Raw genomic sequence first — 27,107 nt, 5'->3', positions numbered from 1 at the left:
GTTAGTACTAACAATTTAGGAAATAAAATTCTAACCCTTGGATTTTGCAACCATCATTCTAAACCCTATGTCAAGAGACAATTTAGGCAATACAGAAACAATATTACTCCGCTATTGTTTAATTCAAAACGAAAGGTACGATCTTGTAATTACACCACAGAAAATAGGATATAACAGATCGAAGAAACATACAAAAGAGGCAATTACAACAAAACAAAAACAAATTATTAAGCGAAAATTCTCTAAAACACGAAACGCAATTTCGGAATTTGACGCAACTACAATACAAGAACTCCAGGACCTAAAAGATTCAATAGATAAAAAATAACCCAATAAACGACCAAAAATATTTTTCTGAATCAGAATCCACAACACTATCATCAATGAAAGGTAAACGCACAATAAAAAAAATCATACCTTCGTAAACCGGTACGACTCCATAATTAAAATCAACCAATAAGAGACATTGAAAGTTACAGATTAATCGTAATACCCCACAAAAAAATTTAATACGACGAAAATTTTGACGATGATTCTATTCTTCCCTTTGTCGTTCACCCACAAAGTGATCCCGCTAGAGGACAGGTACAAGTTAGTCATAATTTAATTGCAAATCTATTTGAAAAAGGAAATAGCTCAAGGCAGCAAGATTTTCCCGAATAAAAAATCAGAAGACTATAGCGGATACTTTAAAGATTTTCAAGAATATATATATATATATCTTAACGGTGAAAAATACCATCATCAAGCTATTCCACCAACTAACATTTTCAGTTTTATTAATATAAAAAACGAGCTTCTAGCTTTTCTAGGATGACCCTACTATATGTTAGAAAGATTGACAATATTATACCCAATGTTTAATTTAACTGGGTTTCTATTTTCACTACTAAAGGAATCTACAACACATGCGCAATACACACACGTTAATAGCACGCGTTTTATTTGCAGGATTTTATGGAATATTTTCCACATCAATTATTAAAATCCTCCTTGACGCTCAAATTAGCGAAAATAACAAAAAGCTAGCTACAAAACCAAACACATGACACTCCACGGGACAATACAAATTCAACACCCACAGCACCACCTCATCTACACAGTCTTCATAATAACCACCCTCTATCTTTAGTTCCACAGAACCAAAGGAACATACTAGCAACCAAGGTAGTAATTTCCTACGAAGTTCAATATCTCATATATCACTCCAACTAAATATTGACGACACACATAAAAAAATTGTGGAGCATCACACACAAAAAATTTTCGCTCTCAAAACAATCATTCTTTTAGCCCACGATGAGCCGACAGATTGGATCCCTCAACCATTCCCTTTCCTATCCATCAAACTTCCAATGCCACTCTACCCGCATTTCACTCTCAGACCTCACCTCTTCTCCCCTGCCCAGTTTTTCTTCTAACTCGCCACGCATGGACTCAGACGATTCAAACCAAACAGTTGTTAACACCACATCTAACTTCCAAGAATCTGAGGTAGAAGCCCCTGATGAACTCTTTGACTCCGAACCTAGCCCTACAAACTTTTCAAAACCACCTTTCCAACCGACTGTTTCCCAGCTTCCAAACGTAACCTCTCCCTCCCCCCTCTTCATATACTGACGCTACTCCTAACCTTTTCCCCAATGTCGAGTAATCAACCCGACGCACCTAGGCCCATGACTGACAACCAACTAGAGCATGAACTGGATAACTTTTTAACCCATAAACAACAGCTTCATGAAACAAATAACGCACTAACAATTCACCAGATAACCCACTCAGCCTCAACATCCGAATCCTCAACACATTCAGTTCATATTGCACCCACAAGAGCACAAAGATTTTTTTAACGAAAGCACTAACGCTACACCTCAATTCCTTATTAGTCGTCCACGTTCAGCCCGATTATATTCTCATCACTCACACCACACTAATTCCCCAGAATTTTTAATCCACAACTTACCATTCTTCCCCCAATACACATACCATACATCAAACAATGACAACCAACTGATTTTACTCGTTGATGAAAATGTGCTAATTCGCACACTCCTGGATCACCTACTACAATTTTACTAGTCCACTGAAACTTCCCTTGAAAAACAACCCGAAGATAATGAACTCTGTAATTCCCTCATTCACCAACTAACTACCGCACTTAACGAAAATCAATTCACTACCATCGGTTCAAGCCAGACCTTAAATAGATTCACAGCACCACGCGCTAATCGATTTTCCATTAACCATTACAATCATGCTATAACCAGATACATGGAAGATACCCACACGAAGACGATCCAAACACTAATCCTCAACTAACAGAAAAGTTTTCCATTAAATCAGAATATACAATCCATCTAGATAGCACTAATAAGAAATTTGATAAAATAATCGCTCGCGTACTAACAAACACCAAAGCCTATGAGCCATTTCAAAATAAATTTAACAATTTCGCACTCACATTTCACTTCCTTACACCCAAGGAAAGAGACATTCACTGTTCACACGAAATCATGCTAAAGACGAAACTTACTCACACTTACACATTTTATCAATGCATACAAAAACATTACATAACCAACTCACGAGCCCGTAATCCAAAACATCGTTTCATGCTTATCAACTCAAAGTACAACTCCTATTGTATTAAATCTACTAACTTACACGGCATCCTCGTAAATATGATCCCATCAGACAAATCTATAAAATTTGCCTACTAACCAACACCTTCCCCAGTTTTGACGCTCGCCCAATTATAAATCCCCGTGAATATATACAGCCAATTGAGATAACCCTACTCGAATACATTCGCAACGCTTAACTTAATCACCACAAGCTTTACAATCATATCCAAAACACGTATCATGAGTTTTCAACTATTACCGGAGAAGTAAACATCATCAGAGCACTTGAACTTATTTGGCCTCTGCTTAAAAACGTAATCCGCATGCTCGCCAAGCTTCTCGAAACATCTGACACGATCAAAACTAACTTCCCCCATGGATTTTTCCCTGAAACAGAACCCTCGTAAGTATGAACTTTATTATAAACACTAACAAATAAAACAAGACAATCACCATTATTACATATTTCTTTTTCTGTTTTAGATTTCACAGATCATGCATCTAAAAACAACTCTTTATAATTTTAAAGTTTCAATCTATGAAACTGAATTAAACAAGTGCAGTAAATTTCATAACCAATGCGATAAATTAATAACTCTGTAGTAAAATTCAACAAACTTGAAGTAGTAAATTATTAAAATGCAAACAAACTACAAGAAACTAACCTTTTTATGTGTGCTTATTTTATAACTCAATATTTGTCATTTACTCGACCACATTTCACACACTATCCACCAAACTCGCACAACTCGCCCACGTAGAATTGTTTATTAAATGAAATTTAGGTTTCAACGAAAACTGATAACAACTATATCTTGTTTTCACGCGTTTCAAATTTTGCTTTAACCCGGTTTCCTTTAACCCCAAAAAATTATACTCCACACGTTGTTGAAAATAACTCAAACATGAACAATATATATCAAAATACCACAAATAGTAACCGTACTTATTCAAACTCTCGAAATAGATACTATTCCAATGACCGTTCAAGAAAATCTTCAAACAACCGAAATCGAACCTATTCAAATAATCGAAACCGAAACTATTCGAATAATAGATCACTAAAATATTCCAACGATAGACCATATTATCATTCTTATAATATTAGATCCCGTGATAATTCTAGAAACAGAAACAACAACTATCATTACAGATCAAGAAACTATTCTCAGTACCCACATCGAAAAAATATTCAATTTTCAAACAATACACCAACTACAGAACTATAGAACCAGTACACCAAAGCATCAAAGACAACTTAATCAAGTACAATCTACAGATGAAACAAATTCAGACCCTCCAGGTAGAGACAACACAGAAACTTCAGAACTACAATTAAACCACATATACTGTGAAACCAAAGATAACGAAAGTAATACGGAAAACATGCTCATTATAAATATGCTCAAGGTAGAAAATGAATATGAAACACCAACCGAATTGAATTATTACCAACAAGAAATTGTTAGTTCTTGTCCTCAAGAACCAGAAAAAAATCAAGAAAAAACAAATTACACCCCACAAATAGTTGAAACCAACTCCAATATGAACACCATATACCAAAACACAACAAGTAAAATATCACCACCAAAAGAAAAAAGTTTGGAGAATCCCATTTCTTTTAAAAAGCCCGAAAAGCACCAGATCTTGAAATAGTTTTTTTTAACCGACTCTGGTGCAGAATCAAAAATTAATAATATTCCAACTTGGAATGAGATGCAAATTCTACATCCAAAACTTTCCCCTTCCAAAACCTCATATAAACTAGCCACTGCACAAGGTATAAGTCCAACAAGTTATGGAAAAATTCATCATTTCTTATTCCAACTCGAACGATGGAACAAAACAAACTTTTATATAAACCCTTCAAGCAAATATTCCACATAACAGACATAAAACACAAAATCGTTGGAATCCCATTTATTACTGAATATATCCTAACTAGAAACATCTTAAATAGTAAATTACATATCAAAGACAAATATACCAAAACTAAATAGTACATCTCTAACATTCTTCCAAAGATTAAATAAGCAACACCCAATTTAAACAAAATTTTATCTTAAATATAATCAACAACGAAAACATTTGAAGCCACTGTCAAGACATGTATATGGTTTTTCTATCAATCATCAAGTACATCAATATAATACTGGTCAAAATAAACAAAACCTAATACTGAAAATAGCTACAACGTGTAGCTACAAGAACCAATATGATCTTCTCACCCCATATTCTACACTAATGTCACTTTTAAAGAAATTTCCGGCCGAGAGCATACGCACAATTACTCGTAACATAAACATAGATCTACAATCAATAGGTATTTACTCTTAAATTCGACGTACAGCATCACATCCCAACGAAACAATTTCAAGAACTCCTCACTAAAATGGATACAATACAAAGACAATCACTTGATGAAAACTTACGAAACTAGCCGAAACAGCAGATTTCTCATATACACATACAAGTTAATAGACAAGCAAGCTTAGCACGCATTTTATTGGCAGGATTTTTTTGGAATTATAATAAAATCCTCCTTGACGCTCAAATTTAGATTGACGTTCAATTGAGATAACCCTACTCGAATACATTCACAACACTAAATTTAATCAAAAGCTTTACAATCATATCCAAAACACGAATCATGAGTTTTCAACGCTTACCGAAGAAGTAAACATCATCAGAACAGTTGAACTTATTTGGCCTCTGCTTAAAAACATAATCCGCATGCTCGCCAAGCTTCTCGAAACATCTGACACGACCAAAACTAACTTCCCCCATGGATTTTTCCCTGAAATAGAACCCTCGTAAGTATGAACTTTATTATTAACAATAATAAATAAAACATGACAGTCACCATTATTACACGTGTTTTTCACATTTCTTTTTCTTTTAGATTTCACAGATCATTCATCTAAAAAAAGCAAATAAAAAAATCACACTTTTTATAGTTTTTAAAAATTTAATCTATGAAGATGAATTAACCAAGTGCAGTAAATTTCCTAACCAATGCGATAAATTCATAATTCTGTAAAATTAAACAAATTTGAAGTAGTAAATTATTAAAATGCAAACAAACTACAAGAAACCAACCTTTTTATGTGTGCTTCTTTTATAACTCAATATTTGTCATTTACTCTATCTATTTAATTACCACATTTCACAAACTCTATCTATCAAACTCGCACAACTTGCCCACGTAGAACTGTTTATTAAAAGAATTTTAAGCTTCAACGATAACTGATAACAACTCTAACTTGTTTTCACGCGTTTCAAACTTTCCTTTAACCCGGTTGGAAGGAATTATAAGAAAACTTAAGCTAACAAACGCAGCTTACTAATACCACAAAACGAACCGCATGTATAAGAAAGTTCCACGTTACTCAGACCAGATTAAATTCAGAAATAACTGGATAAATTGTTCTTTTGAAACCCAATTTCAAGTTTTATTGAGCCACATAAAACACCAAAATTTCAAAAGAAAAACCCAAAACACCACAATCTGTTTTTGATAAAAGGACAACCAAAACGAAAAAGAGAACACCTGATAAAAAGAACAAAAAGTTGAACACAAGAGACTCTGCTCAAAGAGACGATAAAATTATACTCCCTCAACTGGCCTAACCCACCAGTAGGACGTCCTGAGCATGCTCTGTAGCCGGTCTCACCACTTTCGCTACACCACACTTATGACCCACTCTCTATTTTTGACGAGAGTTGCTCTAGGGTGAGCGACTCTTTAAAAGAACCAAAACTAAATAAAAACGCTTTTGCGAACACAACTAATAAAATATCATAAGTAAAACTGATTTTACTAACAAGATATAGATTTAATAAGCAATGTAAAAAAATTTCTTAGAGCAAACGGAACGAGCAACAAAGGAAGATTAAAACTCCAGGACATTCCGACTTTGGAATGGCAATTCTATTGGTTCGTTGCCGTAGTCACAACCCTCACAGGATTTGAAGTATGGACCCAACATCGCAGCAAAGGAACCAATCGAAGAAGAACAATGGCCGACTCGATGTTGACTTCACATACAGATCCTAGTATCTATACAGATCCTAGACACACAGAAAGGTCAAACTTCATCTTGCACGTAGTCTCGCTCTAGCTTAACGAAATCGGCACATCATTGCATCAATCTAAATCTTGACACAATCACTCAAGACGATCTAGGATAAAACGAGACCCACTACTGAAACACGAACAACTGCCCTTCTTCTCTCTACGGAGACAACTACATCACTCCTTCCTTCACGCAGTCACTGCTTCAAAAGAAAACTATTCCGAAGAACAAAGAAATCTCTCCATCCATCTTTAACTACAATAAACAATCTTAAAACCAAAAACAAGCCCCGGATGGGTGGAACCAGTTTAAAACTAGTATTCATATCCAATTTCAATATTGATAAAACTATCTCTAAAAATATTTCTTATTAATTAATCATGATCCATATTTAACACTGACAATTAATTGTTATGTTGAAACTACTTGTAGTTTCAGCACCAGAACCATTTAAAAATAACTTATAAGACAGTTGTTCTCCTTTGGAACAAGTTCCAGATATCTAACCCGCAAATACTAGTATACACTAGATCTATTGAGACTAGGAGATATAAGAGTAAGATTAAGATTGGTATTAGACTAAGAAGTTGCACGAATCTATCCGGCCGAAAATAAGATAGCGTGACAAACAGACGGTGTACCTTATCTGAAATTACTCTATGAGTAAGCTACCCTAGCATAAACTCATTACATTGTTGATTTTGTTGAGAATATTGGCGTATTTTTGAGATATGCTGTATTTCTTCACAACTTTTACGAAAAAATGAGTTCTTAATTATCAGACCTATGGTGATAGCAGGGGTATTTAGACTTATGAAAAGCTGGAAAGACTTCTTCTAACAAAAGGGCGACATAATAAATTCTATTGGAACTATAACTTGGAAGAACTTCTAGCGCTTAACTTGAAATAGTTTTAACAGTAATATACCAGCAAAAAGTCATTCCAAAAGACAAGCAAATCAACAGATAAATTTTCCTACTATTATACGTTGACCAATTTTTTAGAAAACAATTTTAGACAACTTTTGTTTGCTCAAAATATTGCTTATCAGACAATGCTGATTTCAAAATGACATGACATTCGTTTTAAACAGTATCATATCTATACCAGACAGACTTGCTTTTATAGTCTGATTTGCTGCCTGTCTATTTTCTTATTCCAATACCTCTCTAAATTCAGCCTGGCACAAAATTATTCAATATCGATGTTGATTCAAAAAGAGTATGGTCAATAATGAAATCATGGAAATCAATCAAAAATATACAAGTTTTCATCATACAGATACCCGCCCATCTTTGCTTTTCTAAACAGATTTATTCAGCAAATCATTTTTCCTGAGAAATCAACTAATTTTTTGCGCTTTTCGAAATTAGAGGGATTGCATTGAACAAATTTAAATTAATGTAGTTACTTAGTTACAAAAATCTGAAGCTATCAGAACAACTATTTTGCGTCAGAAATAAATTTCGACGGATACGGGAAAATACACTATGATTCGCGCCAGAAAAATGCCATTTCTACATCCCTCATTGCCCAACCATTAAGTCTTTGGATCTCTTAACTATCCCCCCTCGTGTACCTAGTAACAAATTACCACCCCTATAAAGAAATATATCAATGGTTAAGCACATGCGAATCTTGTAGCTAGTTATGAATCTCTACCCTTTGCAAAAGGGGGGGATAGTTACAGAGATCCAAGTATTTTAAATTGCGTTGACCTATTTGATCTCCCCGAAAGTTTACAAAGCAAACGATATATGCTCTCCAATTTTTTACAAACCACTTTGTTCAGAAGACTCTGTATTTCTTGGCAAAATTCCCGCGTGGAAACATTGAGCAGAAACTCACGTCCACAGTTCTTTCCACAGGTTTCCATCAGCTAAACAGAAGCGAATTATTAAAAATCGCTTATTGCTAAAAAAGAAAATTAAAAAAATTAAACACAGATGCGAAGCTGATCTTCGCGCCACTTGCGATACAAAAATGAATGACTATGATTAAAAACGAATGAAAACGCAAAACAAAACTGATTAAAAAAACTTTCAAAAACTTTCATTTTTTTGCCAATAAAAATTGTAGAAATCCAGAAAAATTAACGGAACAATTAAGACTTTTCAAGGAGCTTTCGGAATGCAAAAAAAGAAACTGAACCGTCAAAAATACCTTTCTGTGAGATCATAGCCAACAAAATGGCAGACGAACGATAGCAGAAAATTTTCAGTTTGTCCTCAAAAAACAGGTCCCAATTGGAATGGAACTCCCCGGCTTTGTCGTCACATGCCTGTTACAACTGCGGTAAATGCCCCATGAATTTAACTTTATAATGAAGCAAGTAAAACATGTGAAAAAAAATTTCAAGTGTGAATTCTGTGACAAAGTTATTCAAGTGAAAAAAAGTCTAGTACCCAGTTGCAACACCCTTGCTAATTGCAAAGATAAAACAGCAATTCCAACATTTTACCATCGCAAACAGCGAGGCATATAGAACTCCGACCCTATTCGCAAAATCACAGGCGTCACATACGCTTTTTGAATTTTGTGCTACCAGTGATTGTTTCAGCTTTTTAAACGCGTTAGCCGGGGTGCAAGCAGGTCCTTTAAGTTTTACATCTTTTGAAAGCCACATATATGAGGCTTACATCAAGTACGGACCAAAAGACCCCAGTTCAGTGGGGATAAAGTTCACTTGGCTGCGCCATCATATTGTTCTAATGGGAACCAGTATTTGTCATCCAACCAAATTCATTTGGTTGATATCAGATTGATTCTTCCAGAGATTGTTCACGTGGGCTACAGCAGTTTATTAGGTCAAAACGTCACTTTATTCACATCTGCTTTTAGATGCAAACACAACCGAATGAGATTTTGACATTTTAGTACATGATTTTGAATTCTAACTTACAACTAGTGTGTGGTAGACGACTCGTGGATTTTTATTGAGCAATCTCTTCACCATTAACTTGACAGCTTCCTTGCACCTTAAATACAGCTTCATGACTCAGACAAACTGAATACATATAAATTACTGTCATAATTTTTTTTACCCTTTTTCGCCAGAACTGTTCAATTTGTCGCATATTTCAAAGTTCAACGCCCAGTTTTCTGCCACGAGTCCTTCTCCGGTCGCTTTTTCTAAAAAAAAAACAGTCAAAAATTTTTTTTCGAAAAAACGCACAGATGATTTGAAAACCATATGCATAATCCACAAAAGGTTTCCAAATTTAAACGATTTCAGAAAACAAGAATCAAACTTCACCGAATATCTGAAGAATAATGCAACATCTATATCTCAAAACTAAAATGTCCGGTAGTCTAATATTTTTTGTCTGAAACCTTTACTGAAAATTCTAGTCAACTGGAAACCATTTACAAGAAAAATCTATCGACGCCCCAAATAGCTTCAAATGAACAACGTGTGGAAAAAATCATGGATACATTACAAACTTTTTAGAGTAACATATTTTGAGCCTTAACTAGCGACCTATAGAATGAGCATAAACAAGCAGCTATGCTGCAGAAACGAAAACAACAACCCCAGAAGTTTCAAAACGTTTACGTATTATGAAACTGTCAAAACTTTCAATAAGCATCCATATCTAAAAAAAACAATGAAAATCGGTTACAGTGCAAGTAGCACAGAGTGTTCCGACCATAGTTTTTTATTGAAAAAAGTTGTTTTTCTAGAACTCCAGCATATTCGATAATAAAACAAGCAAACGGGAATACGATTTTTGTAGAAAAATTATAGAAAAATGAAAACAAAAAAAATTATTTAGAGAAAAACGATCAATAATTTCAAGCTTTTCAGCAGAAGTTTTGTGAACTAAAAAAACTAAAAAGTTTTTTGATTTCCAAAATGGCGCAAGCAAGCTCCATAAACCAACTTAAATCCATAAAAAAAACTTTCACGGTTTAAATTAAGCATAAATTATCTATTTTATGCCTGTTCGCTCGCTTATTAGCTCAAAACTAAAAAAAATCAAACATTTTAAACCAGTTTTCCTCAAAACTGAAATTTTTTCAAAATTGTTTGAATAGCAAAGGGCTTCAACTTGGCATATCACTCAACCCATTCTGATGATTATTGGTGGTACCTGATTTTGCGTTGAAAAAAAAACTAAAACACAACCAAATACAAATACATATACTTATACAAATTTTGCAAAACGGTCGGAACAAAAAGTTTAGAGTCTAAGTCGGCAGCACTAAATAGAGGCCCCGTAAAAAATTTCAGTAATGGCAAAAAAATTAACCAAATTAGCGTTACATCAACAATTCTTCAAAAAGATCGACTACCCACTAATTTCAAAAAATGAGGTACGTTAACAAAACAGGCCTTTTTTCAGATGCGCATGTTCGATACAGTCAGTCCAACTTTACACAAACATACTAAAACTTCAATAATAAACCTTATGAATATTAGGTATACAGTTTTAACATCCTCAATTGTTGCCATAGCTGAATTGTCTACTCTAATTTTTGTTCTTCAATTTCTTACATCCCAGCGGTACAAGATAACACTGTTCGGGAAAAAATTTTTTGATTGTTATAAAATTAAGAGTAACAGTATGAGTTTTTTCGTTATTAGCTTAATTTTTTTGGTAGTTTTTAGATAATTTTGTTAAACACCGACGTAGCATCTGCTGTATTCAACAATAAGAGCCAGGAAATCGTAGTGTTCCACTTCCGAACTATTGAAGAAACTCGTGTGTTTCAAACAAATCCAGGCCTCACATTGTCAAAAGTTGAACAAGGATGCAGCAGTATTTGTCTGTTATATGTTTTTTTGATCAATGAAACCGAGATATGCTTTAAGAATAGTTCATGATAGGAAGCCTAATTTATCTTGTATATCCTTTAAGAAGCAAGAGTAGGCAATTCAGTTTTTTAATTATTTCGGACACATTTCGATCAAGTTTTTTGTCTTTTCTATTCTTTTTAAACATAGTTTTCCACAGACTCGGAAAACATTTCTGATTTCGGTAATTGGTCTTACCAAAATGTTATGATCGATGTCTCGTCTGTTTTCCACTTAAACTAACTAGCGATCAGTGAAGAACTTTCTTCATTCTAAATGATAACCGCAAGTCATTAAATTATGAGCAGGAAAAACATTTGAATCAAATTTCATCGAAGAAATTGAAATTGTGATTTTGAAAGAAAACAAAAAAAATGATTTAGAGAAAAACGATCAATAATTTCAAGCTTTTCAGCAGAAGTTTTGTGAACTAAAAAAACTAAAAAGTTTTTTGATTTCCAAAATGGCGCAAGCAAGCTCCATAAACCAACTTAAATCCATAAAAAAAACTTTCACGGCTTAAATTAAGCATAAATTAGCTATTTTATGCCTGTTCGCTCGCTTATTAGCTCAAAACTAAAAAAAATCAAACATTTTAAACCAGTTTTCCTCAAAACTGAAATTTTTTCAAAATTGTTTGAATAGCAAAGGGCTTCAACTTGGCATATCACTCAACCCATTCTGATGATTATTGGTGGTACCTGATTTTGCGTTGAAAAAAAAACTAAAACACAACCAAATACAAATACATATACTTATACAAATTTTGCAAAACGGTCGGAACAAAAAGTTTAGAGTCCAAGTCGGCAGCACTAAATAGAGGCCCCGTAAAAAAATTTCAGTAATGGCAAAAAAATTAACCAAATTAGCGTTACATCAACAATTCTTCAAAAAGATCGACTACCCACTAATTTCAAAAAATGAGGTACGTTAACAAAACAGGCCTTTTTTCAGATGCGCATGTTCGATACAGTCAGTCCAACTTTACACAAACATACTAAAACTTCAATAATAAACCTTATGAATATTAGGTATACAGTTTTAACATCCTCAATTGTTGCCATAGCTGAATTGTCTACTCTAATTTTTGTTCTTCAATTTCTTACATCCCAGCGGTACAAGATAACACTGTTCGGGAAAAAATTTTTTGATTGTTATAAAATTAAGAGTAACAGTATGAGTTTTTTCGTTATTAGCTTAATTTTTTTGGTAGTTTTTAGATAATTTTGTTAAACACCGACGTAGCATCTGCTGTATTCAACAATAAGAGCCAGGAAATCGTAGTGTTCCACTTCCGAACTATTGAAGAAACTCGTGTGTTTCAAACAAATCCAGGCCTCACATTGTCAAAAGTTGAACAAGGATGCAGCAGTATTTGTCTGTTATATGTTTTTTTGATCAATGAAACCGAGATATGCTTTAAGAATAGTTCATGATAGGAAGCCTAATTTATCTTGTATATCCTTTAAGAAGCAAGAGTAGGCAATTCAGTTTTTTAATTATTTCGGACACATTTCGATCAAGTTTTTTGTCTTTTCTATTCTTTTTAAACATAGTTTTCCACAGACTCGGAAAACATTTCTGATTTCGGTAATTGGTCTTACCAAAATGTTATGATCGATGTCTCGTCTGTTTTCCACTTAAACTAACTAGCGATCAGTGAAGAACTTTCTTCATTCTAAATGATAACCGCAAGTCATTAAATTATGAGCAGGAAAAACATTTGAATCAAATTTCATCGAAGAAATTGAAATTGTGATTTTGAAAGAAAACAAAAAAAATGATTTAGAGAAAAACGATCAATAATTTCAAGCTTTTCAGCAGAAGTTTTGTGAACTAAAAAAACTAAAAAGTTTTTTGATTTCCAAAATGGCGCAAGCAAGCTCCATAAACCAACTTAAATCCATAAAAAAAACTTTCACGGCTTAAATTAAGCATAAATTAGCTATTTTATGCCTGTTCGCTCGCTTATTAGCTCAAAACTAAAAAAAATCAAACATTTTAAACCAGTTTTCCTCAAAACTGAAATTTTTTCAAAATTGTTTGAATAGCAAAGGGCTTCAACTTGGCATATCACTCAACCCATTCTGATGATTATTGGTGGTACCTGATTTTGCGTTGAAAAAAAAACTAAAACACAACCAAATACAAATACATATACTTATACAAATTTTGCAAAACGGTCGGAACAAAAAGTTTAGAGTCCAAGTCGGCAGCACTAAATAGAGGCCCCGTAAAAAAATTTCAGTAATGGCAAAAAAATTAACCAAATTAGCGTTACATCAACAATTCTTCAAAAAGATCGACTACCCACTAATTTCAAAAAATGAGGTACGTTAACAAAACAGGCCTTTTTTCAGATGCGCATGTTCGATACAGTCAGTCCAACTTTACACAAACATACTAAAACTTCAATAATAAACCTTATGAATATTAGGTATACAGTTTTAACATCCTCAATTGTTGCCATAGCTGAATTGTCTACTCTAATTTTTGTTCTTCAATTTCTTACATCCCAGCGGTACAAGATAACACTGTTCGGGAAAAAACTTTTTGATTGTTATAAAATTAAGAGTAACAGTATGAGTTTTTTCGTTATTAGCTTAATTTTTTTGGTAGTTTTTAGATAATTTTGTTAAACACCGACGTAGCATCTGCTGTATTCAACAATTAGAGCCAGGAAATTGTAGTGTTCCACTTCCGAACTATTAAAGAAACTCGTGTGTTTCAAACAAATCCAGGCCTCACATTGTCAAAAGTAGAACAAGGATGCAGCAGTATTTGTCTGTTATATGTTTTTTTGATCAATGAGACCAAGATATGCTTTAAGAATAGTTCATGATAGTAGGCCTAATTTATCTTGTATATCCTTTAAGAAGCAAGAGTAGGCAATTCAGTTTTTTAATTATTTCGGACACATTTCGATCAAGTTTTTTGTCTTTTCTATTCTTTTTAAACATAGTTTTCCACAGACTCGGAAAACATTTCTGATTTCAGTAATTGGTCTTCCCAAAATGTTATGATCGATGTCTCGTCTGTTTTCCACTTAAACTAACTAGCGATCAGTGAAGAACTTTCTTCATTCTAAATGATAACCGCAAGTCATTAAATTATGAGCAGGAAAAACATTTGAATCAAATTTCATCAAAGAAATTGAATTTGTGATTTTGAATCGAAACTGCTGAGCGATCAAAAAACTCCCGGTGAAAACCGAGGTAGAGCGCAATATACCGATAACAGTGTGTAAAAGAATTCAAACGAAACTTAAAAGCATAATTCCAAAAATGCTCAAAAAACATCCTACACTTTTCGAATAGTTTCATTTAATCTCCTTAGTTCCAACAAATCAAAATTGCGAGCAGACAGGTTTAAAAAAACACATGAGCTAGACACTGCAAGCACCCTTCAAAACAGAGCAAAATAAGACTTTCATGCCTAATCAAAACACGTTTAAGTTCTTTATTCGGAAAAATTAGAAACAATTTTTCCATGAAAGGTAGAAAGTACAGTACTCCGAATCTATAGGTCAAAACGATGACATAGAGACAAGGCTGATTCAGCGATTCAGATTATAAAAACAAAAAATCAGGATTCAAACGGAACATAAGTTTTTTTCAATTGTTTTTCTTGAGATCATAATTCTTTTCTCCAAAACTTAAAGAACAAGTTGTTTATTTTCAAAAAATCATAATACAATATGAATACACGCTCACACAATCAGAAAATTATAAGAATATCATCAATAACACCTAGATTAAAAATGACAACGTTTTTTTCCAAACCGAGCACGTATCGAGTGAAGTTTTTTTAATAATACAAAAAGGATTCAGACAATGAGACTCAACAAAACAAAACACCAAAAGCATGAGATGTTTTGTCGAAACTAAAACATTGAATTTTTTCAGGTTTGAAAAAATAAAGTTACTTTTCTTTCATAACTGAAAAAAACGGGTGTTTTCTGAAATTTTTACATGATTTTTAAATCAAGTGCCAATTGAACAAGAGAGTGCCAATTTAAGAAGGTTTTCAATCAATTCGGAGAAATTTCACTCGAGTTTGTTTGTCTTTTCTATTTCTTTTTAAACATAGTTTTCCAGGGACTACTACCAATTCCTTTTTGTCCATTTTTCCATTTTGGCGGGGTTGGACATCCGGAAAGCGCAAAAGCAATGATTCCGACGAGGGCATTCAGAATAGCATTCCAGCTATTAGAAGGAGGACAACATGTTTTTCCATGCCATTTGATCAAGGCAGTCTGTGGAAAGTATTCCAGTATCGTTAAACACCTGCTGGTCTTTTCCCGGGGAATCAAAGCCGCGACCGCACTTGTAGCTTGTCCAGAACAACAAGACCTGTCACTTTTATTACTGCTTCATTGGTAACTCTGTTTTTATAAGTGACTCTAGCAATCCTATGCAGAGCTTTCATATCAGAATCCTTAAGAGAGCTGGATATTGCCTTGATCTGTGTCCAGGTTTCAGATCAATAAATCAGAACTGGCCGAAGACAAGCTCCATAGATATCACAAGTTGTATTCAAGTCCATATCTTTATTCAGCAGCAGAGACCCAATTTGCCGCCATTTCGTCCAGAAAGCTGCTTTTCTGACCGATGATGCACGTATTACGTCATTTTCAACAAAAATCATATCATATCACCCACAGAGTAGAATTTTTTCATAGTATTAATGGTTTCAAACTGATTAATCGGTAGAGTAGCATCCTGCTTTGAGTGATCATTGGAAAAATTATTGCATAATGGTAAAAATAAAATTAGTATCATGTTTAGGTATTTTCATCAGGCTACTGCATTTTTTATGCACTCACTGATTACAAAAATTGAGCGTATTGAATTATCGCCGACTCTATGCAAACATCAAGCGCATGATTATTATCCTGTTTTCTTTTCAGTGATATAATCTTTTTTTCCCTGTTTTTTCCCCAATTTTCTTTTCCAAATTAGGACGTTTTTTATGAATTCTGTCTGTGAATCGAAATTTGGAAAATAACTCCTCAAAACCGCGGCTTAAAACTCTTCAAAAACGCGGCTTAAAAATCAACGCGGATAAGACACAGCATCATTTCTAAATATAATTTAACTCAATTGTGAAAATGAAAATTTGCACATATTGCAGCGGCTCTATAAATTTTTTTCTTGAAAGAAGTTTCTGTCTCATTTTGATTTGATTTTTGGAAATAAGACCTCAAAAACAACACGCATTTGCTATATTCAAAAAAAAATGATTTCAATTGTTTTTCGGGATATATTTTTGTTTTGGTTTTCATCTTTTTGAAAATCAAAAAAAAGACTTTCGAACGGTTTGTTTTTTCTCAGCAGGAAAAAAAAACAAGAACGCCTTCCACCAAGTTAGGTGTTTTTTTGAACAAAAGATTTCAAATTGATATAAAATTGTTGCGCATCAATTTAATTATTTTCTTTCAATTTTCTTTTTATGCAAAAGTTGCAGTAGCCTGAAGAAAATACCTTAACATGATATTAATTATTCTTAGCCAAAATGCAATAATTCTTCCAATGATCACTCTTATAAGAAAGCTACTCTACCGATTATTCAGTTTGAAACCCATTTGATTTCAGGCCAAAAGTCTGTTCCTCAAAATTTTTGGCCTGAAACAGTTTAATAAACAGGATAATAATCATAAGCCTCAAATCAGCAAAACTTTGCTTCTTATGGGCTTCGAGCTTGCTACCTCGAGAAATGGAGTCTCACATCCTGCCATCTCGGCCACCAACGTTAACAACCGGCACACACTAGTCACAAATGAAACAGCTACAGATGCTTGCAAACTACCAATGCTTTGCAGCAAAAGTGTGATTATTCCCATGTGATTAACTAAATTCCTATGTGATTAATTGGAAACCATAAAGACACGTTCTGCACAAAATATGCGTTTCAAAAACAGCTTGATATATAGAGTTAGAAATTTTCTGAAATCGAGTTCTTATGATTATGTCGTTTGAAACAAATAACTTTTTTCGGTTGATTTAATAAAAACTAGCGTGTAACGCACCTTCGGTGCTTCGAATTTTTGACAACTCACGAAAAACCACATATTTTGGAAATTTTCATCAGAGCGAAATTGGAGGCAAGTTTCGCTCTGACAGCACCCACTTACAGGGTTGGTAATTTCAAATTTTATAAGCTTTTTTAATTCCAATTTTCCCTCAAATCCCAAAAACGTCAAATCTTGAGAACTACAAATATTCGAGAAGTCATATTTGGAGGCAAGATTCGCAACCACTGAGAGTAACCTGACAGCATCCAACTACAGGGTAGAGAATTTCAAAATTTGAAGAAAAAAATTAATTCAAGTTTATTGAAAATTTTAGAAAAAGGTTGAGCAGTCATAAATGAAGGTAAGGTTTGAAACCCCTGAGAGTACTCTGATAGCCCCCAACTTCAGGGTTGAGAATTTGAATTTTAAAGAAAAAATAATTTCGTCCAAGTTTTCGATTTTTTTTAAATCACAAAAAACGTCATATCTCGATAACTACAAATATTCGAGTAGTCATATTTAGAGACCAGATTTGCAACTACTGATAGTACCCTGACAGCACTCAACTATAGAGAAGAGAATTTCAAAAATTGAAGAAAATTATTATTTTTTTTAAATCTTTGAAAAAAATCACAAAAAACGCCGTATCTCGAAAACAACAAGGATTAGAGCAGTCATAATTGGAGGCAAGTTTCGCAATCCTTGAGTACTCTACAAGCAGTCAAACACAGGGTTGGGAATTTCAAGTTTTGTTAATTGAGTTTTCGAGAAGAATTTGAAAAAAATCACAAAAATCGTCGATCTCGTACACTAAAAGCATTTGGGAATTCATAATTAGAGACCAAATTTGCAACCCCTGGGGAACTCTGACAGCATCACACTTTTGTGTTGCTAACTTCTAACTCGGTGGAACAAACACTAAAATCAAACTGGAAAATCGGGAAAAAAAGTCTTCAGTATTGCAATATACGATATAGCTTAACCGCGCATAGATACGTTATGTCCTTAACTATTGCAAAAAACGCTTAAACATGGCAAGATACGTGTCACACTCATTTAAATATAGTATAGATAGATAGATAGACAGATAGATAGATAGATAGATAGATAAATATATATAGATATATTAGTTCTTGGAACGCTTTACAAAAGGTTAGCAAGAATCTATTTGTAGCGTTCTAGGTTATTGGAGATGGCATGAAGGCGCTTTAGATCACCCGCAACGCTTCCATCGTCCGCGTACAACATTGACGTGACACTCATAATTGACGCGACACTCATCATTGACGTGACGGAATAATCGCTTCTTACATTGCGATTGCAAGAGGAATCGATTGGGTTGTTCATTCTGTCGAAATCAATCAAGTGTTGCCAACGTATAAAGTACTCGAATTTTAAATGATTTTAACGGTTTATTTTCAGTAATGGGTAGAGAATCTCAATTCGGGATTTTCCAATGCCTTTCTCAACCTTGGGATTGCGTACTAATTGCCATAACCCTTGAGAGTACTCTGATAGCCCCCAACTTCGGGGTTGAGAATTTGAAATTTTGAAGAAGAAAAAATTTCGTCCAAATTTTCGATTTTTTTTAAAATCACAAAAAACGTCATATCTCAAAAACTCCAAGGACTTGAGCAGTCATAAATGAAGGCATGGTTCGCAACCCCTGAGAGTACTCTGACAGCACCCAACTACAGGCTAGAGGATTTCAAATTTTGAAGAAAAAAATTAAATCATGTTTTTTGAAAAGTTTAGAAAAAAAAGTCACAAAAAACGTCGTATCTCGAAAACTACAAGGTTTAGAGCAGTCATTATTGGAGGCAAGGTTCGCAACCCCTGAGAGTACTCTGATAGCCCCCAACTACAGGGTTCGGAATTCCAAATTTTGAAGAAAAAAATTTCGTTTAAGTTTCCTGAGAATTTGTTGAAAATCACAAAAAAACGTCATATCTCGAAAACTACAAAGATTTGAGCCGTCACATTTGGAGACAAGATTCGCAATCCTTGAGAGTACTCTGACAGCACCCAACTACAGGGCTGGGAATTTCAAGTTTTGTAAATGATTTTGTAATTCATGTTTTCTGAAAAATTTTTGGAAAAAAATCACAAAAATCGTTGTATCTCGTACACTAAAAGGATTTGAGCATCCTTAATTGGAGGCCAAATTTGCAACCTCTTGGGAAATCCCGACAGCGTCACACTTTTATGCTGCTTGTTTTACACTCGGTGGAATAACCACTGAATTCAAACAGGAAAATCGAAAAAAAATCTTAATCATTGCAACATACGATATAGCTTAAACATGCAAAAATAATACGTTGAAAAGGCTTAAACATAGCGAGATAGTGAAGCCCGCATTTAAATCAACAATCGATTTGAATGTAGCAACTGTGTTATTTCATTACTATTCGAATTTCAAAGCACAAGCTTTCAGGAAGCCGTAAAGGTTTACCAAAAAAAGGCACCAATATTTACGACTTAGGTTAGACAAAAGAATCGTCGCAGTATAACACTACCGCTGGTGCAAGCGTTTTTTATGCGAATTGTTTTAAACTTGATAGCTCTTTCAAAAAAACAATTCAGCCTTTTCGATAGTAAAAAAATAAAGGAGGCTTCAACAATGACCGGAAATCTGATATTATTAAACCAGTAAATGTGGTTTAATCATAGGATAAAATGAATCTATTTAAGATAGCTAGAACTTAGGAGAAAAACAAGACCAAAATGGTCTTGAAAAAAATCGCAATTTTTAGGCTAATTCCGGACGTTTCCAACTTCGACTACCAACGACGACTCCTAATGAATAACCTTTTTCAGTGACACTGCGTTATTAATCAAACACGACTACCCACCAATTTCAAAAAATAAGGTCAATAAAAACAAGCCCTTTTCCAGATGTGCACATTCGATACAGTCAGTCTAACTTTACACATGCGCACGGTCGATAGCGTCAGTCTAACTATATACAAACATACTAAAACTTCAAAAACTAAACCTTATGAATATTACGTCTACAGAATTCAACATCTTCAATTGCTGCTATAGCTGAGTGTCTACTCTATTTTTTGTTCTTCAATTTCTTACAATAATTGCACAAGATAACACTCTTCGGAAAAACAAATTTGGTTTTTATAAAATCAAGAAAAACAGCATGATTATTTTCGTTCTTAACTTGGTAGTTTCTGGATAATTTGGTTTAAGTCCGACGCAGCAACTGCATTGTATTCAAAAATTAGAGCCAGAAAGCCGTATTGTTCCACTTCCGATTTATTTCAGAAAAGAAGAACAAAGATGCTGCAGTTTTTGGTCAATATACCGATAAGAGTGTGTAAAATAGGTCAAACGAAACTTAAAAGCATGATTCCAAAAAACGCTCAAAAATCACCCTACACTTTTCGAATAGTTTCATTTAATCTCCTTAATCCCAAAAATTAATATAGCGAGCAGACAGGCTTAAAAAACAAATGACTTAGCCACTGCAAGCAGCCTTCAAAACAGAGCAAATAAGAGTATGATACTTTAGCAAAAGTTCTTTAATTGGAAAAAAATTTTTTAAAATTGTTCTTCAAAATGAAAAAGTACAGGACGCCAAATCTATAGGTCAAAATGATGACATGGAGACAAGGCTATTTCAACGATACAGATTCTAAAAACAATCAATCAGGATTCGAAGAGAACTTAAGTTTTTCTCAATTGCTTTTCTTGAGATCATAATTCTTTTCTACAAAACTAAAAGACCAAGTTTTTTTTTTTAAAAAAAATCTAAATACAAAATAAATACACGCTCACACAATCAGAGAATCATAACAAGATCATCAATTACACCTAGATTAAAAATGACAACGTTTTTTTCCAAACCGAGCAAGTATCGAGTGAAGTTTTTTTATTATGCAGAAAGGATTCAGACAATAAGAGACTCAACAAAACAAAGCACCAAAGGCATGAGATGTTTTGTCGAAACTAAAATACTGAATTTTTTCAGGTTTGAAAAAATAAAATTAAGTTTCTTTCAAAATTGTAAGAAACGGGTGTTTTTTTCTGGAAACCATGCATGATTTTTAAACTTAGTGCCACCTGAACAAAATGGTGACAATTCAAAAAAGTTTTTCAATCAATTCGGACAAATTTCCATCGAGTTTGTTTGTCTTTTCTATTTCTTTTGAACATAGTCTTCCAGGGACTACTAATAATTCATTTTAGTGTCCATTTTCCCATTGTGGCGGGGTTGGACGTCCGAAAAGCGCGTAAGCAATGGTTCAGATGAGGGCATTCTGAATATAACTACAGCTACTAAACGGAGGACAACACGTTTTCCATGCCATTCGATCAAGGCAGTCTGTGGAAAGTATTCAGGTATTGTTCAACACCTGGTCTTTTCCCTGGGCCTGTAACATAGTCTGCTGAGTTTAGCCCATGGTTATTTTCTCTTCGGTGAACATAGCCAAACCATCAAAGCCGCGACCGCAGATGTAGCTTGTCCAGACCAACAAGACCTGTCAGTTTAATTACTGATTCGTTACGAGCTCTTCTTTTAAAGTGACTCTAGTAATCCTACGCAGAGCTTTCATATCAGAATCCTTTATAGAGCTTGATATTGCCTTGGGCTGTGTCCAGTTTTCAAGCTCCATAGTTACCACCAAAAATCAAATCAAAATGAGACAAACTTCTTTCAAGAAAAAAATTTATGGAGCCACTGCAATATGTGCAAATTTTCGTTTTAACAATTGAGTTGACTTATATTTAGGAATAATATACGACAAAAAACCAGAATTAGGATAAAACGTAATTTTAACCCAGAGGCTAAGCAGCTCTTCGCAAAAAACAGCCAGAAAACAAAATGAGAAGAGAGAAATAAGCCTCGAATCAGTAAAACTTTGCTACTTATGGGCTTCGAATCTGCGACCTCGAGAAATGGAGTCTCACATCTTGCCATCTCAGCCACCGACGTTAACAACCGGCACACACTAGTCAAAAATGAAACAGCTACATATGCTAAAAAAAAACAGCCAAGGCTATGCAGCAAATATGGCATCAAATAGAAATGGACAAAGTTTTGCTGTCAGCAATTTAAATTATAACAAACTGAAGGCATCCACGCTAATTTTGCATGTAAAAAATTGGAAAGCATTAAGTCACATTATGCAAAAATCTTCATTTAAAAAAATAGATAGATATATTGAGTTTTTTTGAAATCGAGCTTTTATGATTGTTATGTCGTTTGAAACAATTTTTTACTATTTTATGTCAAAGCAAATGCTATCAGACAGCCGTAAATAAGGCAACAGTACTTGCGACATAGGTGAGAAAAAAAGTAGTCGCAGTATAAAACTAACGCTGGTGAAAGCGTTTTTCATGCGATTTCTTTTAAATTAAAAAAAACTCCTTCGAAAATTGATAAAAATTGAGTGAAAGAAGGCTTCAGTATAGACCGAATGTGTGATAATATTAAACCAGTTATTGTGGTTTGACCATAGGAAAAAATGAATGTGTGTAATCAAGATAGCTAGATTTTTGGAGAATAAAAATAAGATAAAAAAGTAGTAAAAAAATCGCAATTTTGAAGCAAAAAATGAACGTTTCCAAAAAAGACTACCAATGACGATCTATTATGATTAACAATTTTCAGTGGCCCTGCGCTATTAATCAAACAAGTTTGAAACTGCTATAAACCAAACGTTTCCTCTGAAATTCCTACAGATATTAACTTGACCCTTTCAGATCAGTAAAGGAATTTTACAGGAAAATAATTGTAGCAGAGCCAGTTCACGAACTTTACGCTTATTGCTTCTACTAACTATGCCATGTCCCTATAGACTCCATAACACCCGCAGAGCAAGAGAACAAGCTAAAGCCAACTGAGCCCATGCAGCAATAACCAGTGAACCAATTCATGAGGACCTCAGCTACCTAAATAAAAACTGAAGCCAAAAATCATGAGTAGAACTAAAAAGTGAGACAAAAACGGACTAATAATTAATCACCAGGCATCAAATGAGAAGCTCCAAAAACCCTGACTTGAGTTTGAAAAATAATATACAGAACGGCGAAACAAAACGTTAATTTAGTTCAAATATGGATGCTTAATTAGAAACAATGCGATGCGGCAAAAAACCGATACTAGATGGAAATCTGCGATTTAGCAATAGCGCTTTAACATATATACCCAGCAAAGCTAATTAAATACAGACTACGTAAACCTTGTAGCTACAGCTTAACATTCTTAATCATATCAACATAGGAATTTCTTAAACAGTTCCTATGTTGATTTAGTTCAAAGATGGATGCTTACTTAGAAAAATTGCGATGAGGCAAAAAAACCGATGCTAGATGGAAATCCGCAGTTTGGCAATAGCGCTTGAACATATATACCCAGCATAGCTAAAAAAATACAGACAAGTAAAACATGTAGCTATAGCTCAAAATTCTTAATCATATCAACAGAGGAACTTCTTAAACATGGCTGGAAATGTCTCGCTCAATTAATTAGTACTAGCGTGTAACGCACCTCCGGTGCTTCGAAGTTTGAGAGCTCATCAAAAACCGCATCTTCAAAAAAATCAGCAACCTTTGAGTGTACTCCGACAGCAACCAATAACAGGGTTCGTCATTTCAAATTTTGCTCTTTTTTTCTATGAGTTTTTGTAATTCAAGTTTTGAAAAAATAATAAAAATTTGCGAAGCGTTTTATATCTAAGTTCCTTGAAAAAATTTAAAAAGCTATAAAAATGTCAAACCTTGGAAACTAAAAGCATTCGAGCAGTCGCATTGGCGCGCAGAACTTGCAACTCCTGAGAGTACTCCACTACAGGGTTAGAAAAGTAAACTTTGAAAGAAAATGAAAAACTATTAAAACGTCCAATCTCGAAAAGAACAAACACTTGAGCAGTATTTGTGAAGGCGAGATTCGCAATCCCGTCGAGCATTCTGACAGCCCCAGCTAAAGGGTTGGGAATTTCCAAATTGAAAAAAAAATGAAATTTTCTTAAAATTTTTTGAAAAATCGCAAATTTTATATTTCAAAAACAAAAAAAATTGAGCAGTCATAGTTGGATGCAACGCTCACAGTACCCAAGAATATTCTAAGAGCCCCCATTACAAGGATGCGAATAAAAAAATTTGAAAAAATCACAAAAAACGTAAAATCTCAATAACTAAACAGATTTGAATAGTCGTATTTTGAGGCGAGATTCGCAACTCCCCAAATTTATTGACCATCTTCCAACTAAAGGGTTGGGAAATTCAACAAAAAATTGAAAAAAAAAAACATCGAATTTATGTTTTCTGAAAACTGTTTTAGAAATCACAAAAAGCGTCATATCTCGTAAACTACAAAGACTTGAGCAGTCATAAGCAGAGGCGAGATTAGCAACCCCCTCGAGTATTCTGACAGCCACAGATAAAGGGTTGGGAATTTCAAAATTTGAAAAATTAATTCAAGGTTTCTGAAATTTTTTTGAAAAATCACAAAAAAACTACAGATCTCTTAAACTACAAAGATTTGAACAGTTATATTTGAAAGTGAGATTCGCAACCTCCGAGAGTATTCTGACGGCATCCGAATAGAGTGATTGAAGTTTCAAAATTTAAGAAAAAAAAATCAAGTTTTTTGAAAGATTTTGGAAAAATCACAAAAACTTCATATCTCGAAAACTATGAGCATTTTACAGTCGCGTTTAGACGCAAGAATTGGATTTTAAAACTCCTGAGAGTTTCCTTACAGTACCCAACAACAAAATTGGGATTTTCAAATATCTTTTTGAATTTTTAAAATCTAAGTTTTCGGAAAATTAAAAAGAAATCATAAAACACGTCATATCTCAAAAACTACAAGGATTTGAGCAGTCATATTTAGAGGCAAGGTTCGCAATCATTGAGAGTACTCTGCAAGCACTCAAACACAGGGTTGGGAATTTCAAGTTTTGTTAATTGAGTTTTCCAGAAGAATTTGAAAAAAATCACAAAAACCGTCGTATCTCGTACAATAAAAGCATTTGGGAACTCATAATTAGAGACCAAATTTGCAACCCCTGGGGAACTCTGACAGCATCCCACTATTGTGTTGCTAACTTTTAACTCGGCGGAACAAACACTTCATTCAAACTGGAAAATCGGAAAAAAAGTCTTCAGTATTGCAATATACGATATAGCTTAACCGCGCACAGATACGTTATGCCCTTAACCAGGGGCGGATTTAGGGGGAGGGGGGGTGGGGACGCCTCCCCTTAGGGATTCGAACCCCTGTCAACCTAAAGGGTCCCCCCTTTGGTACTTTTTAAGAAATCCATTTTTGGCCGATCGACCCTAAAATTTTTCTAAAGGCGCCTTTGGCGCCAATATATACTAATTTTGAGGGGGAGCGCGCGCAAAAAAAACGCGTTTTTTTGTCAAAATTTTCCAAAAAGTGCCCAAAAACGGCTTTTTTGACATGTTTTTTCAAAAAATTGCCTGTGGCGCAGAAAATTTGGCCAAAACAGGGCCTTTTTAACGCTTTGGCAGAGCTCGGAAAATCAATCTGATCGGCCTAAAAAAAAAAAAAGGTCGTCAAAATTTTCGAAAATTTTTTGAAAATCCCCCCCCCCCTCGAGAAAATCCTAGATCCGCCCCTGCCCTTAACTATTGCAAAAAACGCTTAAACATGGCAAGATACGTGTCACACTCATTTAAATATAGTATAGATAGATAGATAGATAGATAGATAGATAGATAGATAGATAGATAGATAGATAGATATATAGATATAGATATATTAGTTCTTGGAACGCTTTACAAAAGGTTAGCAAGAATCTATTTCTAGCGCTCTAGGTTATTGGAGATGGCATGAAGGCGCTTTAGATCAGCCGCAACGCTTCCATCGTCCGCGTACAACATTGACGTGACACTCATAATTGACGCGACACTCATCATTGACGTGACAGATTAATCGCTTCTTATATTGCCATTGCAAGAGGAATCGATTGGGTTGTTCTTTCTGTCGAAATCAATCAAGTGTTGTCAACGTATAAAATAATCGAAGTTTAAATGATTTTAACGGTTTATTTTTAGTAATGGGTAGAGAATTTCAATTCGGGATTTTCCAATGCCTTTCTCAACCTTGGGATTGCGTACTTATTGCCATAACAATGACCTCGGCAACTTTCAAAATTTTGTTCCACATTTTCAGTTCTCAATTTATTCATTTAGTGATTGTTTTGGTCTGAGAATCAATGGGTCTTACGTCTGGTTTACTATCAGACGAGAGGAGCTGCATGCTGTTAGATTCTTTCAGGGGAGTGTTTCATTTGTTTGGGAAGGACATCTTTTATTTCTTTTTGCAAAGGTCAAACATGTTATATAAACCTTCTCAATCGCCATCATCTAAACCTGAAGAATCTTGATTCTGTTCGTTCTCATTTTTTCAAACCTTCTCAATTTATTTAATCGAAAATAGAGACATGGATTGTTTCGGTTAAATCGTGAGATTTCTTTCATCTGTCTTGAACGTGTTTTCTTTCCGAATTTCAAGCAGCCAATACGAGCAGAGGTTCGGCCTATATCGATCATTTTATTGAATTGCTTATTTCGTCATCTACAGTTTGGGCTGTTAAAATTGGAGAGC

General features: G+C 34.2%; 1 protein-coding gene across 1 annotated transcript in view; it reads right to left on the bottom strand.

Moving 5' to 3' along the window:
• The window catches only part of LOC134857675 (uncharacterized), a 247,315-nt gene that overhangs the window by 41,748 nt on the left and 178,460 nt on the right, over positions 1-27,107 (bottom strand). Inside the window, exons 3-5 of the mRNA XM_063873747.1 lie at positions 9,746-9,833; positions 9,604-9,679; positions 8,482-8,580 (exon numbers count right to left, since the gene is read on the bottom strand). Of these exons, the coding sequence (XP_063729817.1) occupies positions 8,482-8,580; positions 9,604-9,679; positions 9,746-9,833 (263 nt within the window). The remainder of the gene's footprint in view (positions 1-8,481; positions 8,581-9,603; positions 9,680-9,745; positions 9,834-27,107) is intronic.

The sequence above is a fragment of the Symsagittifera roscoffensis genome, chromosome 1 (genome assembly GCF_963678635.1).
Source record: "Symsagittifera roscoffensis chromosome 1, txSymRosc1.1, whole genome shotgun sequence".
NCBI classification, from domain to species: domain Eukaryota; kingdom Metazoa; phylum Xenacoelomorpha; order Acoela; family Convolutidae; genus Symsagittifera; species Symsagittifera roscoffensis.
The sequence above is the reverse complement of the archived record's forward strand: the minus strand, read 5'-3'. Positions and strand labels throughout refer to the sequence as shown.